At 26.0% G+C, this 14,590-nt stretch overlaps 1 protein-coding gene across 2 annotated transcripts in view; it reads left to right on the top strand.

Moving 5' to 3' along the window:
* The first annotated feature begins 1,514 nt into the window (after window positions 1–1,514).
* LOC100204626 (ubiquitin carboxyl-terminal hydrolase 42) overlaps window positions 1,515–14,590 on the top strand; it is a 182,965-nt gene continuing 169,889 nt past the window's right edge. Inside the window, exons 1-2 of one of the 2 annotated variants that reach the window (XM_065803605.1) lie at window positions 1,515–1,964; window positions 14,426–14,539. In XM_065803605.1, coding sequence (XP_065659677.1) covers window positions 1,556–1,964; window positions 14,426–14,539 — 523 coding nt within the window. In that variant the 5' untranslated portion in view covers window positions 1,515–1,555. The remainder of the gene's footprint in view (window positions 1,965–14,425; window positions 14,540–14,590) is intronic. The other variant, XM_065803606.1, reaches the window with a different exon arrangement.

Below are 14,590 nucleotides of genomic sequence, written 5' to 3'. Positions count from 1 at the left end.
TTGCTGATGTTGGGTAATTTCTGAAACTTGATCTATGGAAAATGTCCCTTTTCATCAAAAAATTGGAACACTCGTGTGAGATAAAATAAAATTTCATATCATCTCTCCAGCCTGATGTTTTGAGAATTACTTCTATTCTGTTATCAAACTGTGTTTTCAGTTGTTTGTACTCCTTCAACAAGATAGATATGGATATTTGGTGTTTTGCGATTGTGTTTTACTTCCAAGTTCTTTATCCATCACCAAACATTTAATTTCTCTTCTTTCATTTTAAAGGATGACCACTTGATAATCGATTGCGTTGATGTACTTGCCATCAAAGTGTAAGTACCAACTTTTCATATGCAACTTTTCAATCATTTCTTTTTTCAGCTTGATTGCCTCTTTGATTGTTGACTTGTAAATAGCTGATTGACATGGAGTTGGATGTCAATGCCTTCACGAGCCAATTGCTTGCATATGTTAGCAGCTTTGTTTGTTGATACTCTTGTGTAGGTCACCAAGTTAACTGCAATTTTGCTTTTATGATGTTTTCTGCTTGGTGTAGGAGTAGTCTCATCTTCTTCATCGTTTTCATATTCACTGTCGTCAGCCTCAGAGTCAGAATCACTAAGACCAGGATAGTAAGATGATGAGTTGGATGACCTATTAGAAATTTTTTGTCTTTTAGAGGGATGGATCGTTTCTTTACTGGCTGCTTGACCTGTAGAGTATCCCACTTTTCCTTTGCTTTCCACTTAGAGATGGTATCGTTGCTTGTCCGCAAAAGATAACCATGTTCCATCCACTTTAGTAATATCAAAAATTTCATCAAGGGGTGCGTAGCTTCCCCGCTTGACACATTCATCCTAACATTTCAGTATTTTATCAATCTTTGCTTGTATAACTTGATCAGATACATGAGGAAAATTCAGTTTATTCTTCCACAATTTGGTGACTTTAAAAATTTCCGCTATTCGCTCCTTTTCTTTCTTTGATTTTTGGTCAAAGGAAATGGTAGTGTCCAATAATTGGCTTTTGGAGAGGAATTCTGCACTTTTCTTTTAATGAATATTCATCCAAAACCCATTCTTCTTTTTTTATGAGAGTCTTCAAATTTTACCAGATTGTTGGTCTAGACATTCTTGTTCTTCTGAATGCTATCGCTAGGCTTGTTCCATTGTTCAAAAGAATTGTTCCAGAATGTTCTAAAGTTGTCTAAAATATTCTGGAATTTTCCAAAATGTTCTAAAGTTCTTAACACTCCTAATCTATACAAGTTTTAAATGATTTTCAACAAAGCCACACGTATGAGTAGTAGCAGTAACAAGATTAAATAAATGACGATTCGTTATTTTAATTGCGGGGTGACCTTTTTTAACAACCTAGAGGAATTGAACATGTTTTCAATGTTTTCTAACAAAAGTTCATCAATTTATGACACAGGAAATTTTTTTTTTAAAAGTCAAAAAGTCATAACCCTAATATATATATTTATATACTTGTTTTTTGTCTTAATTCAAAATTTTTAGTTTATTATTTCAGATTACTATATAAAAGTTATTCAATTATAAAAATGATGGTTTCAAATATTGAATCTTTTTATGAATCAACATGTGCAGCAATTACATTGGATAAGCAAATATCAGCATCTGCAAAAAAAGTTTTGCTTGAGCATATTGTTTTTAAAGAGGCATGCAAGCCAGATATTACTGATCAGCTTTCAAGTAAATATAAACCTGTCAATGCAGGGTACATGCCAAGGAAAATAAAATGTGATTCCATAGTAAACAATCCTATACCAAAACCATCTGTTGTTTTATATCCAGAAGAGAATGTTGAAATTAAATGGAAAGCTATTCAGAAAATTGGTCCAGGTTTAGCCAATCTTGGCAATACATGTTTTCTTAATTCAGTATTGCAAGTTTTAACTTATACGCCACCATTGTTTAACTATATAATGAGTGAATATCATAAGCAAAAATGTAAGCATTAGTTAATGTGTTGATGATATTTTCAATAAACCTGTATTCTTAATACTTTTGTAACTAGTGTTAATAAAAAAACTCATTTTTTATATCATAATCTTTTTTTTAATCTTAAATTCTTAAGATAGATAAATTCCTTATTCTCAAAGTCTTAATGGATTTTTGATTGAAAATTAAATAACAAGCAATTCTTTAGATCATTTATAAATCTTGTTAAATTAGAAAAAAAAAAATCTTTATATTAATGCTGAACTTAATAATAGAAGTGCCCTTTCAAGCATGTTTGGCAAGGAACTCTTGGCAACCATTACAATATAAATAATAAAAACAATATAAAATAAACTGTAAAACTTGATATATGTTAAAAGATGCATCAATTTTTACACTTTAATATTAACTTGAAAATTGCATTGCAGCATCATCTCCTTAATTTTGATTTATAGCATTTATTTGCTGTTTTATAGTCTTTTGTTTATTAAATAGTGTTAAAATGTTGGTTAGCTCATAGCGTTTCTGAAATGCATCGTTGTGGTTCAAATTCTTGCACTTAAACATTTTTTTTAAATCTTACTTGATTTTTTAAAATACAAAATCAAACATTTTTGAAGTTCTATAGATTTTATATGCATAACATGTATAAAGATATTATATACTATGACAAAAGAATGAGAGAGAATTTTTAAAAAAGCCTAATATTTCTAAAAACAGCAGTAGAAATTTGTTGCGCATATGTTGTATTAGAGATACTTATGTTAATAAATGTGCTCAGTTATTTATTCCCAATGGACTGCAGGTAGTTTAAAAAAAAGTTATGGTCTGAAAATTATAAAAAAAAATAACCAGTAAGCCGTTCCTGCTACTCCAGAAAGTGCTGCTGCAGAGGCAAAATAAAAAAATTAAAAAATACCTCATAGCTAGCAAAAACTTAAAATTTTTATCTTTTATGATATATATTTTTGCTATAAATATATACAACCTGATTGAAAAAAATGAAAATGTGTTGTATTAAAGGGTGGATTTAAACCTTTGTTGTGGAATTAATAAGACCCGAATTTTTAAGATCTGGTTAGCTAGTTTAATCATTATTTGTTCATATTCAATATTTTTATAATTTTTATCATAATCAATATTTTTATTATTATTATTAAAATTGGCATAATCCTGAAATTAAAAAAATGGAGTCAAAAAGGTTTTTTTTTTAAAATAAGGTTTTTTCTGAATATAGTTTACATTTTGCTTTCAATTCATTTATTTCAAATAAGTTAAAACAGGAGATTTAACTCATTTGAAATAAATGAGTTAAAAGCAAAATGTAAATTATATCCTGAAAAAGTAAGCCCACACTATAGAGTTAGTTTAACAATGGATTATTTACAGTTAAATTAAGAAAGGCTTTTTTTATGGCAGAATAGTATTTGTCAAATTTGTTTTTTTAGATACAATTAAATTTAAATTTGATAATAAAATATTTATTTTTTGATTTATTTATTGCAATAAATTTTGTTATAAAATCTAATATGATAAAAAATTGCGAATATCATTTTGATTAGTATTATTTTTAATATTTTATTATATTTTTTTTATTATTGTTTACTAATACTTAACTGTTTATGTTAATTATTTCATCATTGTTATGTATATCATCTCATCCTTATTTTTCTAGCATAAATGTTAATATAAGTGAATTAATGAAAGTAGTAAAGTTTATTAATGAAAGTAGTAAAATTTATTAATGAAAGTAGTAAAGTTTATTGATGAAAGTAGTAAAGTTTATTGATAAAAGTAGTAAAGTTTATTAAGAAAGTAGTAAAGTTTATTAATGAAAGTAGTAAAGTTTATTAATGAAAGTAGTAAAGTTTATTAATGAAAGTAGTAAAGTTTATTAATGAAAGTAGTAAAGTTTATTAATGTATTATAAAATAGTAAAGTTTATTAATGTATTTATGTGTAATTATTTTCTAATGTATTTATTTGTAAATACATTAGAAAATAATGTTTATTATTTTCTAATGTATTTACAAATAAATACATTAGAAAATAATTACGCATTATGTCCTCAGTGGTGTGCCTCAAGGTTCATGTATTGGACCACTACTTTTGTTAATGACATGCCTAATCTGCTCAATCACCATTGCAAACTTTATGCTGACGACACCAAACTTGTTGCAATTATTAAAGAGCCCTATGAACTGCAGCAATTCCAAATTGACATCAATAGAGTAGTTGACACATGGTCAATGAGCTTTAATCTAGAAAATTGCAAGTGCGCAATTTTCAACAAGCATTGCAGCACACTAAACAAAAAAAATTTAATTGATGATAAATTTAACAGCCCTTGCTTCACAATGACTCATAAAAATAACTTTGCTCATATTTTTAAAGAGACCAACTCTAAACGCGACCTTGGTGTTGTTGTTCGCAATCAGTTTTTGTGGAATGATCAAGTAGCAAAAGCTATATCAAACTCATATGCTGTATCGAAATTCTTAAACACATTCAAACATAGGACTCTTGAAATGTTTTGCGTCCTTTACTGCTCTTAGGTAACCATGTGGTAGCCAATTGTAGTGCACTACAATTGGCTACCACTCTATGTACCTCTATACTGGATCTACTATAGAAAGTATTGGTTGCTTTCCCAGCTTCAAAAATTTTTTCAGTTGTAGATTAAATTTTAACAATAATTAAAAAAGCTTTGTATAAACATACATTTTTTAAAGCATACATTTATTCATAGAAAGTAAAACTAGGGGTGGGGCAGAATTAATATATAAAATATTTTTATATATTAATTCTGTCAATTACAAAAATTCCTCTTGGTAATATACTTAAATATCCAAACCATTGTGAAATCAAGGTTCATGTAAAAATATAAAAATATTTTATAAAAATATATAAAATATAAAACAGTTGGATTGGTGACAGAAACAACTGAGACAGAGCAAAAGGGTTAGCAAAAAAAGAACTTGTAGCTTAACTTTAGGCATCCAAAAGATATTATATCTTAGCCTGTTTAAAATTACAAGGCAGCCTATTTACTTGCGAGTCAGATGTCAATAAATATATTGAAAAAGAGAATGATCTGTTAAATGTCAAAGATGATTGATGATTGGGATGTTTATTTTAGTAATACAATAGGTCATAAGCAGGGAAGATCCACTTTATTTAAACTCATAATTGTTGATAAAAATACAAAAAACGCCATCTTAAGTCTACAGAATAATAAGGTAATAATTTAAAGTTTCTACTTAACTTGGAAAATCCTCAAAACAATTCACTATCACCTACGATGACTTTTTTTTTAGTTGATAAGGTCTCCAAGAAGAACTAAGGGTTTTATCACAAAGTACTGTGGAAGAGTATTTTAGTTAGGGAGCTTAACCAATGTTGCTTATTTGGCCAACATCAAATCTCAGACCTCTTGATTCTGAGAAAGAGCTTAAATCACTGCACCACGACTGCAATATGTTATTTTGTATTTTCACTAGTAATTGTTACAAGTTGTTCCTATGTTGTATTTATAACTACACATAATGATTACATATTTTATTGATAAAACAAAAAGAAAAATATATTTACAATGGATTCTACTTCGATAATAATAATGATTTCATTTAATTTAAAAATTGATTGTTTTGTCAAAATAATACCTTTTATTGAAATTAAAGTAAAAGACCAAATATACAATAAAAAAAAATTATTAAGTAATTCAACATCAGTATAAAAAATTTATTAAGAAAGTGGTTAAACTAAACAAAATCCAAAAAATTTTTGGACCTGTAAATAAAGTAAATAAAAAAAGATTATTAAAAACTTATTTTAGTAATATAAAAGAAAAAATAAACAAATCATTTTGATTTTGATGGAAAGGTAAAATTACTTTTTTCTTTTGTTAGAAAGTAATAAGAAAAAGTTCTATTAGCAGTGATTTTTTATTTTATTTATAAGGTTGTCCACATATTATGTCATGTAATTGGGGAGGAGGGTGGTTAACAATTTTGTGACGATATGTTACAGTAGGAATGGGTATTCAGTTTTGTGATGTAACACATTTTTTTTCAATTTTAAAATCTAGAAAATCTTTTCTATTGAATAAAAGAGTGCCTAACCTATAATACAAATCCTCAATCTGATGTAGACCATAGTCATAAAATAGTCTCACCAGTTTAAGAGCGCTTTTGTTTATCTTATTGTTAGCGTTTTTTAGAACTCAGCCTACCTATGAGTGTACACTTTTTGTAAACAAAGGCGTATTAAGAAGAATACTTACAAGATGATTGTGATTTATTCTTGATTTTTGCAAATACCTTGTCTTAAATGTTACATATTTTGCTCTGGAACTTCTCGAAGAAGTAAAAATGTTTTTTTATTTTAAATACCTTCTTCTGATGATATTTTTAACAAAGAATGGAGGAAAAAAGTTTTACAAATTATAACCAAAGATATATCTTTACTTATAATATATTAGAGCTGAAGATATAGTAATTTTAATATAGTAATGATATAGTAATTTTACATTTTGTTATGTAAAACTGTCATCATATATCGTGTAGTAATTGAAAAAAACCTCAGGTTTCGAATCAAATATAAATTATTGATTGTTTGCCAAAGGCTAGCATGTTAACTTTTAATCCAGATAAAACTTTTTTTTTTTGGATCGACAGGTTCACTACCTTTAATAAATCTTCCAGTTGAGTGCCTTTCATTGGTAATGAAAGGCACTCAACTGGAATCATTCTTTATGCAGGATATAGTTGTTTCTCATATTTCTATAGCTCAACTCAAAGAAATCAACTTTTTCTTCTAAAGCAGATGAAAGTTATTATTTAGATATTAACATTCATATCCTTATTTCATTTTGAAAAAATATCAAAGACCCAAAAATTTAACTCATACATATAGGCTTATATATTTTATATAAAAGCTTGTATATATTTACTTTGGCAAACATATAAAGGGATCAATGTCACTGTCAATTTAGTTATTGATATAGCTAAATGTCTTTTGAAAATTGGTTCCAGTATGTTTCAACTGAATAACTATGACAAGTCTAAAAAAGTTGCTACAAATCTTGTAGAAACATTATTTGGCATAAAATAAAAAGATAAAGCCAATGTATATATATATATATATATATATATATATATATATATATATATATATATATATATATATATATATATATATATATATATATATATATATGTATATATATATATATATATAAATAAATAAATAAATATATATATATATATATATATATATATCATAATTATCATTTTTTTTTTTATAGAACCTATAAGCACAGAAACAATATTAAAGTAAGCTATAGCTGTACAAAAAATATTAAAAGAATTATAAAAGGCCATAATTTTGAATTGATTAATAAAAATGAATTTCCCAAAGAAAAAGTACTGAAAATTGTAACTGCAAGCAAAATATTGACTGCCCTATAAATGGCAATTGCTTATCAAAAAATATTATATACAAATGCATTGTTTCCTCGCAAAACAACCCTGATAAACAATATATTGGCTTAACCAAGAGCAAATGGAAAAAACGTTTTACCAACCACAAACAATCTTTAAAACATAAAAAATACTCAAAAGAGACTATGCTATCAAAATGTATTTGGCTACTGAAAAAAAAAGTATTAATTTTAAATTAAAGTGGTCTATTCTAAAAACTGCGCCTGCCTACAATAACATTTCCAAAAAATGTATACTATGTTTACAAGAAAAATTTGAAATTATTACTCATTTAGATCAAGAAAATTTACTGAATAAAAAATCTGAATTATTTCTAAATGCAGACATAAAAATAAGTTTCTTTTTTAGTCTAAATCAGTCTAAAATTATCCTAATTCTAAAGAATTTTTTTCAAGATTTTTTAATTATCTTATGTAGTTAATGTAACTTCCTGGTTGCAAATCACTACAGTTATTACGTAATTAATTATAGCAATTCCCAACTTCATGTGAAATAATTTTTCTATAATTTGAACTTTTTGATGTTTTAGACATTCTTCCTGATGAACCTACTGATGGAGAAACATGATGTTGAAGATAAAAGTTAGATAAGTACTTCAACACTGTGTTTCACCATCAGTAGGTTAGATAAGTGTTTTTACTAATTTTTTATTGCTCTGTTCTTTTAGAAAATTGAGCACTCTGTTTGTAGAATACACTAACATAATATATTAATATATATATATATATATATATATATATATATATATATATATATATATATATATATATATATATATATATATATATATATATATATATATACATATATATGTATGTATATATATATACATATACTTACATATATATATATATATATATATATATATATATATATATATATATATATATATATATATATATATATATATATATATATATGTATATATATATACATATACTTACATATATATATATATATATATATATATATATATATATATATATATATATATATATATATATATATATATATATATATATATATATATATATATATATATATATATATATATATATATATATATATATATATATATATATATATGTATATGTATATTTTTTTTTTTTTTTTTTTTTTTTTTTTTTTTTTTTGTTATTTCACCTCCCCAAGGCCCAGAAGGCCACTTCAGATGAGGAGGCTACTTAATTGTGGTTATAACCCTCTCTCAACTCTATAACTCCGAAACACGAACCTTGACGAACAAGGCCGCTGCGCGGAGAAACAAGTTGAGCGCGGTACTACCAGGGACGTGGTGGGGATCGAACTCCGAACCTCTCGCTTATGAAGCGAGCGCTCTACCACTACACCACTACCGCATATATATACATACATGTATATGCTATCTTAAATAAACAAATGTATTTATTGTTGCCGTTATATCATGCACTGTGCATAATAAAGAGGACAATAAGGAAAACTTATTGTCCTCTTTAAAGAGTGTTTTTCGATTAAGTCAGCTTACTTTTTGAATAACGTATTCTTTGATAAAAAGTACTAAATATGTATCCACCAAAATATTTAACTTTATTATTTTTTCTTTCTGTTTTGTAAATATGATTAACAAGGTTATCCTATAAGAGGTGGGGATCTCAGAGAAAAGTCCTTTCTGAACTGCGACTTTATAAAATTTTGGATAAAAAAACTTCAACATCACTATAAATAATTTTTATAACTTCTTTTTACTAGCTAGAATGAGAGCTTCGTATCATCTTCTAAGAAAATGTACTTTGAAAGCTTATCTCTGATATATGGAGGGCAGCAAAGATTTTTTTTTTTTAGACCATTTTTTAGATTATTGTGCACTTATTGGTAGTCTTGGCACGATATATAATCAGTTTTCAACATAAATTCAAAATTCTAACTTTTGTTTATTGTTATTTTATTGTTTAAGAATCTAGCGAAAACGGCCCAACTGGCCAGACTATCTGTTTTTATGACTATGTGTTGACTCAACTGCGGCTATTTCAATTTAACATAAATTATAATTGAATTTTGAAATTCACCTAAATTTAATTGGAATTGACTTTTTTATAAATTGACTTAAGTTTTAGTCTATTAACATAGACTCCTCTGTGTCTACGGCTTTAAGAGTCAATGATATAGCTGATATATCATCGATGAATAAATAATAATAATATGATTATTAAATAAAAATAATAAATATTAAACAACAATAGTTAACATGCATCAGCATTAAATATTATAATGTCGATATAACCTGCTCTGCGACACTAATTTGTTGCTAAAAAAGTTATTTAAATAATTTATTTATCAGAAATAAAATATATCTTCAGATGTTATTTGTCCGTTTAGTCCAAAAGTTTTAAGAATTGCATGATGTAATTTATGGACAAGCCCTAAGAAAATCTTTATTAAATATTAAATTTTATTAAAGAATAAATTATAATGGCTTTCAAAAACATTTGTTATTTTTTTACAGAAATCATTTTGAGTGTAATTAAATTTAATACATATTAAATTTAATTATTCTTACTTGATGAATTAAATGCACAGGTTTACCTAATAATAAATAATTTCTAACACAGAGGACAATTATGAGGCATTTCTACTGGTGTTTTTCGAAAATTAAGTCTATAATGAAATTTCAACCATCTCATTAAGACTATATTTCCAAAGCAAATGAGGACCCAAAAATGGGTCATATAGAGCTCAGAATATCAAATAAGGTAACTTGATCTGTTCTTCTGCAATAAACACTTGACCAAAAGGAAAAAAATAAAAAATAAAAAAAACAACAATTTAAGCAACAAAGACTTGTAATTATCAAAAAAGGTTTCTTCAATTAAGTTCGATTCCTACTATGTCCCTGGTAGTACAGCACTCAACTTGTTTCTCCCCGCAGCGGCCTTGTTCGTCAAGGTTTGTGTTTTGGAGTTATAGAGTTGAGAGAGGGTAGCCTCCTCATTTGTAGTGGCCTTTTTCGGCCTTGGGGAGGTGAATTAAAAAAAATAAAAATAAATAATGTTATATAAGTGGATTTTTTACATTTGCAAATAACATATTTGTTTTTTATTGCAACTTTATTGCTATGCAATAAAGCTGGGCTCATTTTCTGAACCCATTTATGTTTATTAAATAATGTATCTATTTAATAAACAAAAAACTTCAAAAAATGGCAAATAAATGCTGCAAATCAAAATTATGAAGATACTGCCGCAATGCAATTTTCAAGTATAACTGTAAAACTTTATATATGTTTTAATATTACATAATTTGATGTTTACACTATTTAGATATTTGCATAAAAAAGCATAAAAGTGCTTTCTCGCTATTACCTCGGTTGCAATGACTGCTAAAAATTCCATGTCAAACATGCACAAAAGGGCACTACTACTAACACTATTAAGTTCAGCATTAACATACAGAGATATAAAGTTTAGTAAAGAGAATACCGTTATTTAAAAAAGTTGTCGTTTATAAAATCAAAATAAAATTTTTTAAAATATCATTATAATAATATGCTTATATAACTTATTGAATTTAAATTAAAAAAATTAAAAACATATTTAATTAATACTTAAAACAAAAATAAATAATAATTTGTTTAAAAAATCATTATGATAAAGGTTTTGATGATATTTATTTCTAAAAATCTTTTATATTTTTGTATATATGTTTTTAAAAAACTATTTTTTGTGATTTTATTATAATTTTATTATATTTTTTGAATCTGAACATTTAACATATAATAATAATAATAACATATAATAGATTAAACAAATAGGCGACAAGAAATTATGAAAAGTAACAATCTTTTCAGTTCTTAACATTTCCTACATTTCTTAATGCATTTAAAAAATTTGTTAAGTACTGTGTACATACATGTGTACATAGATGTGTACTGTGTACATAGATGTGTACTGTGTTCATAGAAATTAGTTTAAATATTACTTTCTTCATTTCTTAATATTGTTACAACTAAAGATGTGAGTCGTTTTTTTGGTTCTTGTTTTTTTGGCCAAAAAACCCAAAAGCTTTTTTTTTTTTTTGAAACTCAGAATTGGCAGCCATTGCAACTGAGGTATTGGTGAGAAAGATTTGCAGCACTTTTTATACCAAAATGTGAACAAAAGCGCATGCAAATATTTAACTTATGTAAACTTCAAATTATGTAATGTTAAAACATATATTAAGTTTTACAGTTTTGCTTTTACTTGAAAACTGCATCACGGCAACATCACCTTAATTTTGATTTATAGAATTTATTTGCTGTTATAAAAAGTTTTTTTTATTAAATTGTGTTTAAACTTTTTATTGTGCTGAACGCCTTGGTGGCTGAAGTGGTTAGCTTGCAGCGTTTCTGAAATGCATCGCAGTGGTTCAAATCCTACCACTGGCACCTTTTTTTTTTTTCAAATCTTTTTCAATTTTTTAAAGCACAAAATAAAACACTTTTGAAAGGGCAGAGATTTTTCATGTCATAGAGACTTGTTATTAATGTGCTCAGGTAATTAGTCTAATAAACTGCGGATGGTCTCAAAAATATTATGGTTTGAAACTTAATAAAGAATAAAATTATTAAACCCATCCTGCTACTCCAGAAGGTGCTGCTGTGGAGGCAAAAAAAATAAAAAAATTAATTGTAGCTAGCAAAAGCTTTAAAATTTTATTTTAATTATTTGCTAAAAAATATATATGGCCAGATTAAAAAAATTGAAAATGTATTGTGTTAAAGATCAGATTTAAACCCTTGCAAAATGACCCCAATTACAGAACACTAAACCACTGAGCTATCAAAATCATGTAAGAAAAAAAAAATCGTTTTATAAATCTTTTATAAGCTTAACATATGCAGAAAAATTTTTTATTATAACTATGTATTTATAGTTTAAATAGATGTTGAAATTACTGCTTTTTTTGTTTAATATTTATACTTTTATTTTTTTTAATTGTGTACAACACTACTTAGCACTCTTGTCAACTAAAGTGATAACCAATTAAAATTAATAAAACATATTGATAATTTTAAAAATTTTAAATTTTCCTGGAAATTAAGTACAATATAAGGTTTTTTTAAATAAGGGCCTACTGGCAATAAACTTTTTTTTTGTGAAACTTTTAGTACTAGATTGGGAAAATAGAACCCTTAAAATAAGAAACTTCTCAGCACTAGCCATTTGCTTGGTTTCTTATAAAAAATATCATGTATATTTTTGTTTGACTAATATAACAAACAATGTAAGACTAAATTACCATATAAAGTATATTAAGACTGTTTAATTCTTATATTAAATTGGCACGATGTTTTATTTTAACATATTTACGTTATCAAAATGACTATTTTAATTGTCTTAGAACAAGTATAGTTCCTGTAAGCATATAATGAGTTTGATACATTAGTAAATTAAAAGAAGTACAACATGACAAATAAACATTCTCATACAGTATACTTTATTTTTTGTAACTAACTTATGTTTTTTTTAAAAAGAGTGGGTTGTAAATTATAACTCATTCCCCACTCTATAATTCTAATATATATGTTGAGAAATTCCAACACTGACTATTATGGACAAAAAAATAACGTGAACATACCAAATGACCAAACTAAAATCGCTAAAAATCAACTAAAATCACTAAGCCAATAGTTTGTCGTTTGGTATATACTTTTGTTCATGATCTTCAGTAGTACCAAAACAAGAATATACAAGGATATTCTTGGTTTGGTACTATCATGAGTGTACGAGACTATATGTGTGAGAAGCATAATAGTGGGAAATTTTAATACTAATTGATACCACCCAACAACAATTCATTACTCAATTCTAATTTGTTATACTATTTTCGATGGCTTTAATATTCATAGTATCACTTTTATACATACATTGTTATTGAAATAAAAATGCTACTGTTTTTCTGCCAATAGATCAATGTTTTAACAACAAACCATTATTAAAAACTAAGAATAACATTTTTAAATTTCAGAAAAATCTTTTTTAGCAAAGACTTTTTTTACTTTTTTAATTTAGTTCAAAAATAAAATTTTCAATTTTTTTAAAAGCGCTTATTGAGTTGTACTACCAGAGATGTGGTTGGTGCATCTTTACTATCAGCCAATAAAAAGCAACCACTCAACCACCACCCCAATTGCCTACCACCATTACCGATAGTACCACCTGACCTGTTAATTTAGTTTAATGACCACAAAACACATGTTGCTACCTTCCTTCCCACAAATAAAAACTATTATCATATGCTAAATTTTTTATTTAAAAAATAATAAAATCAAGAAATGTACTGTCTATAATTATTCAAATAGCATCAAAATTTAAAAAAACATGATTTAATTTAATAATTTTTTATTTTTGCATTTTTTGCATTATTTTTTTAAGGTAATTTAGGTAATATAAAAGTATTTTTATTAAAATACTTTGATAAAACTCATGAAGTTAATAAATTACATAATTAATTGACTGAAGTAGGGTTTAGTGTTCATTTATATAAGTGTACTGTTTTGTTAATCACTTGATAATCACGCAGTTATCCAATGCTTATGTTAATTGTTCATAAATCATTAAGTCTGATGTTTATGTAAAGATTAATATAGTATAAATAGTAATAAAGAATAGAATATTAAAGCGGTTATTGCTGTCAAGGGTGGTTAGATAGAAGAAGGGTGGTTAGATAGAAGAAAGGTGGTTAGATAGATGAGAGTAAATTATAAAGTAGTTCAATTTGTTTTTTTGTTTTCTAAACTTAGTCGAAATTAAAATAGCTTATTTTCAGGTAATTTTCAGTTTCTAGTTTCTCTCCCATTAGTAAGAAAAATTTGATTAATTTGAAAAGTATGACTATTCAAATAATTATGGACAGTAGTGTATATAAAATAACGGATGTTTTCTTATGGCTTTTGCAGTTTTAATATTTAAATATATCATGATTTGTTTTACTAATTATATATTTTTTCAGGTGGTACAGTTGGCTTTTGCATGCAATGTGAATTGACAAATCATTTTATAAAAGTTTTTCGAGGGAATACAAATGGTGCCATTAAACCAATGTCTATAATTCAAAAGTTACAGTGTAAGCTTTTATTTTATTATCTTACATTTGTTACATTTTATTATCTTACTC

Source organism: Hydra vulgaris, chromosome 08 (assembly GCF_038396675.1).
Source record: "Hydra vulgaris chromosome 08, alternate assembly HydraT2T_AEP".
NCBI classification, from domain to species: Eukaryota; Metazoa; Cnidaria; class Hydrozoa; order Anthoathecata; family Hydridae; genus Hydra; species Hydra vulgaris.
Note: the sequence above shows the minus strand (reverse complement) of the source record. Positions and strands in the feature narration are given on the sequence as shown.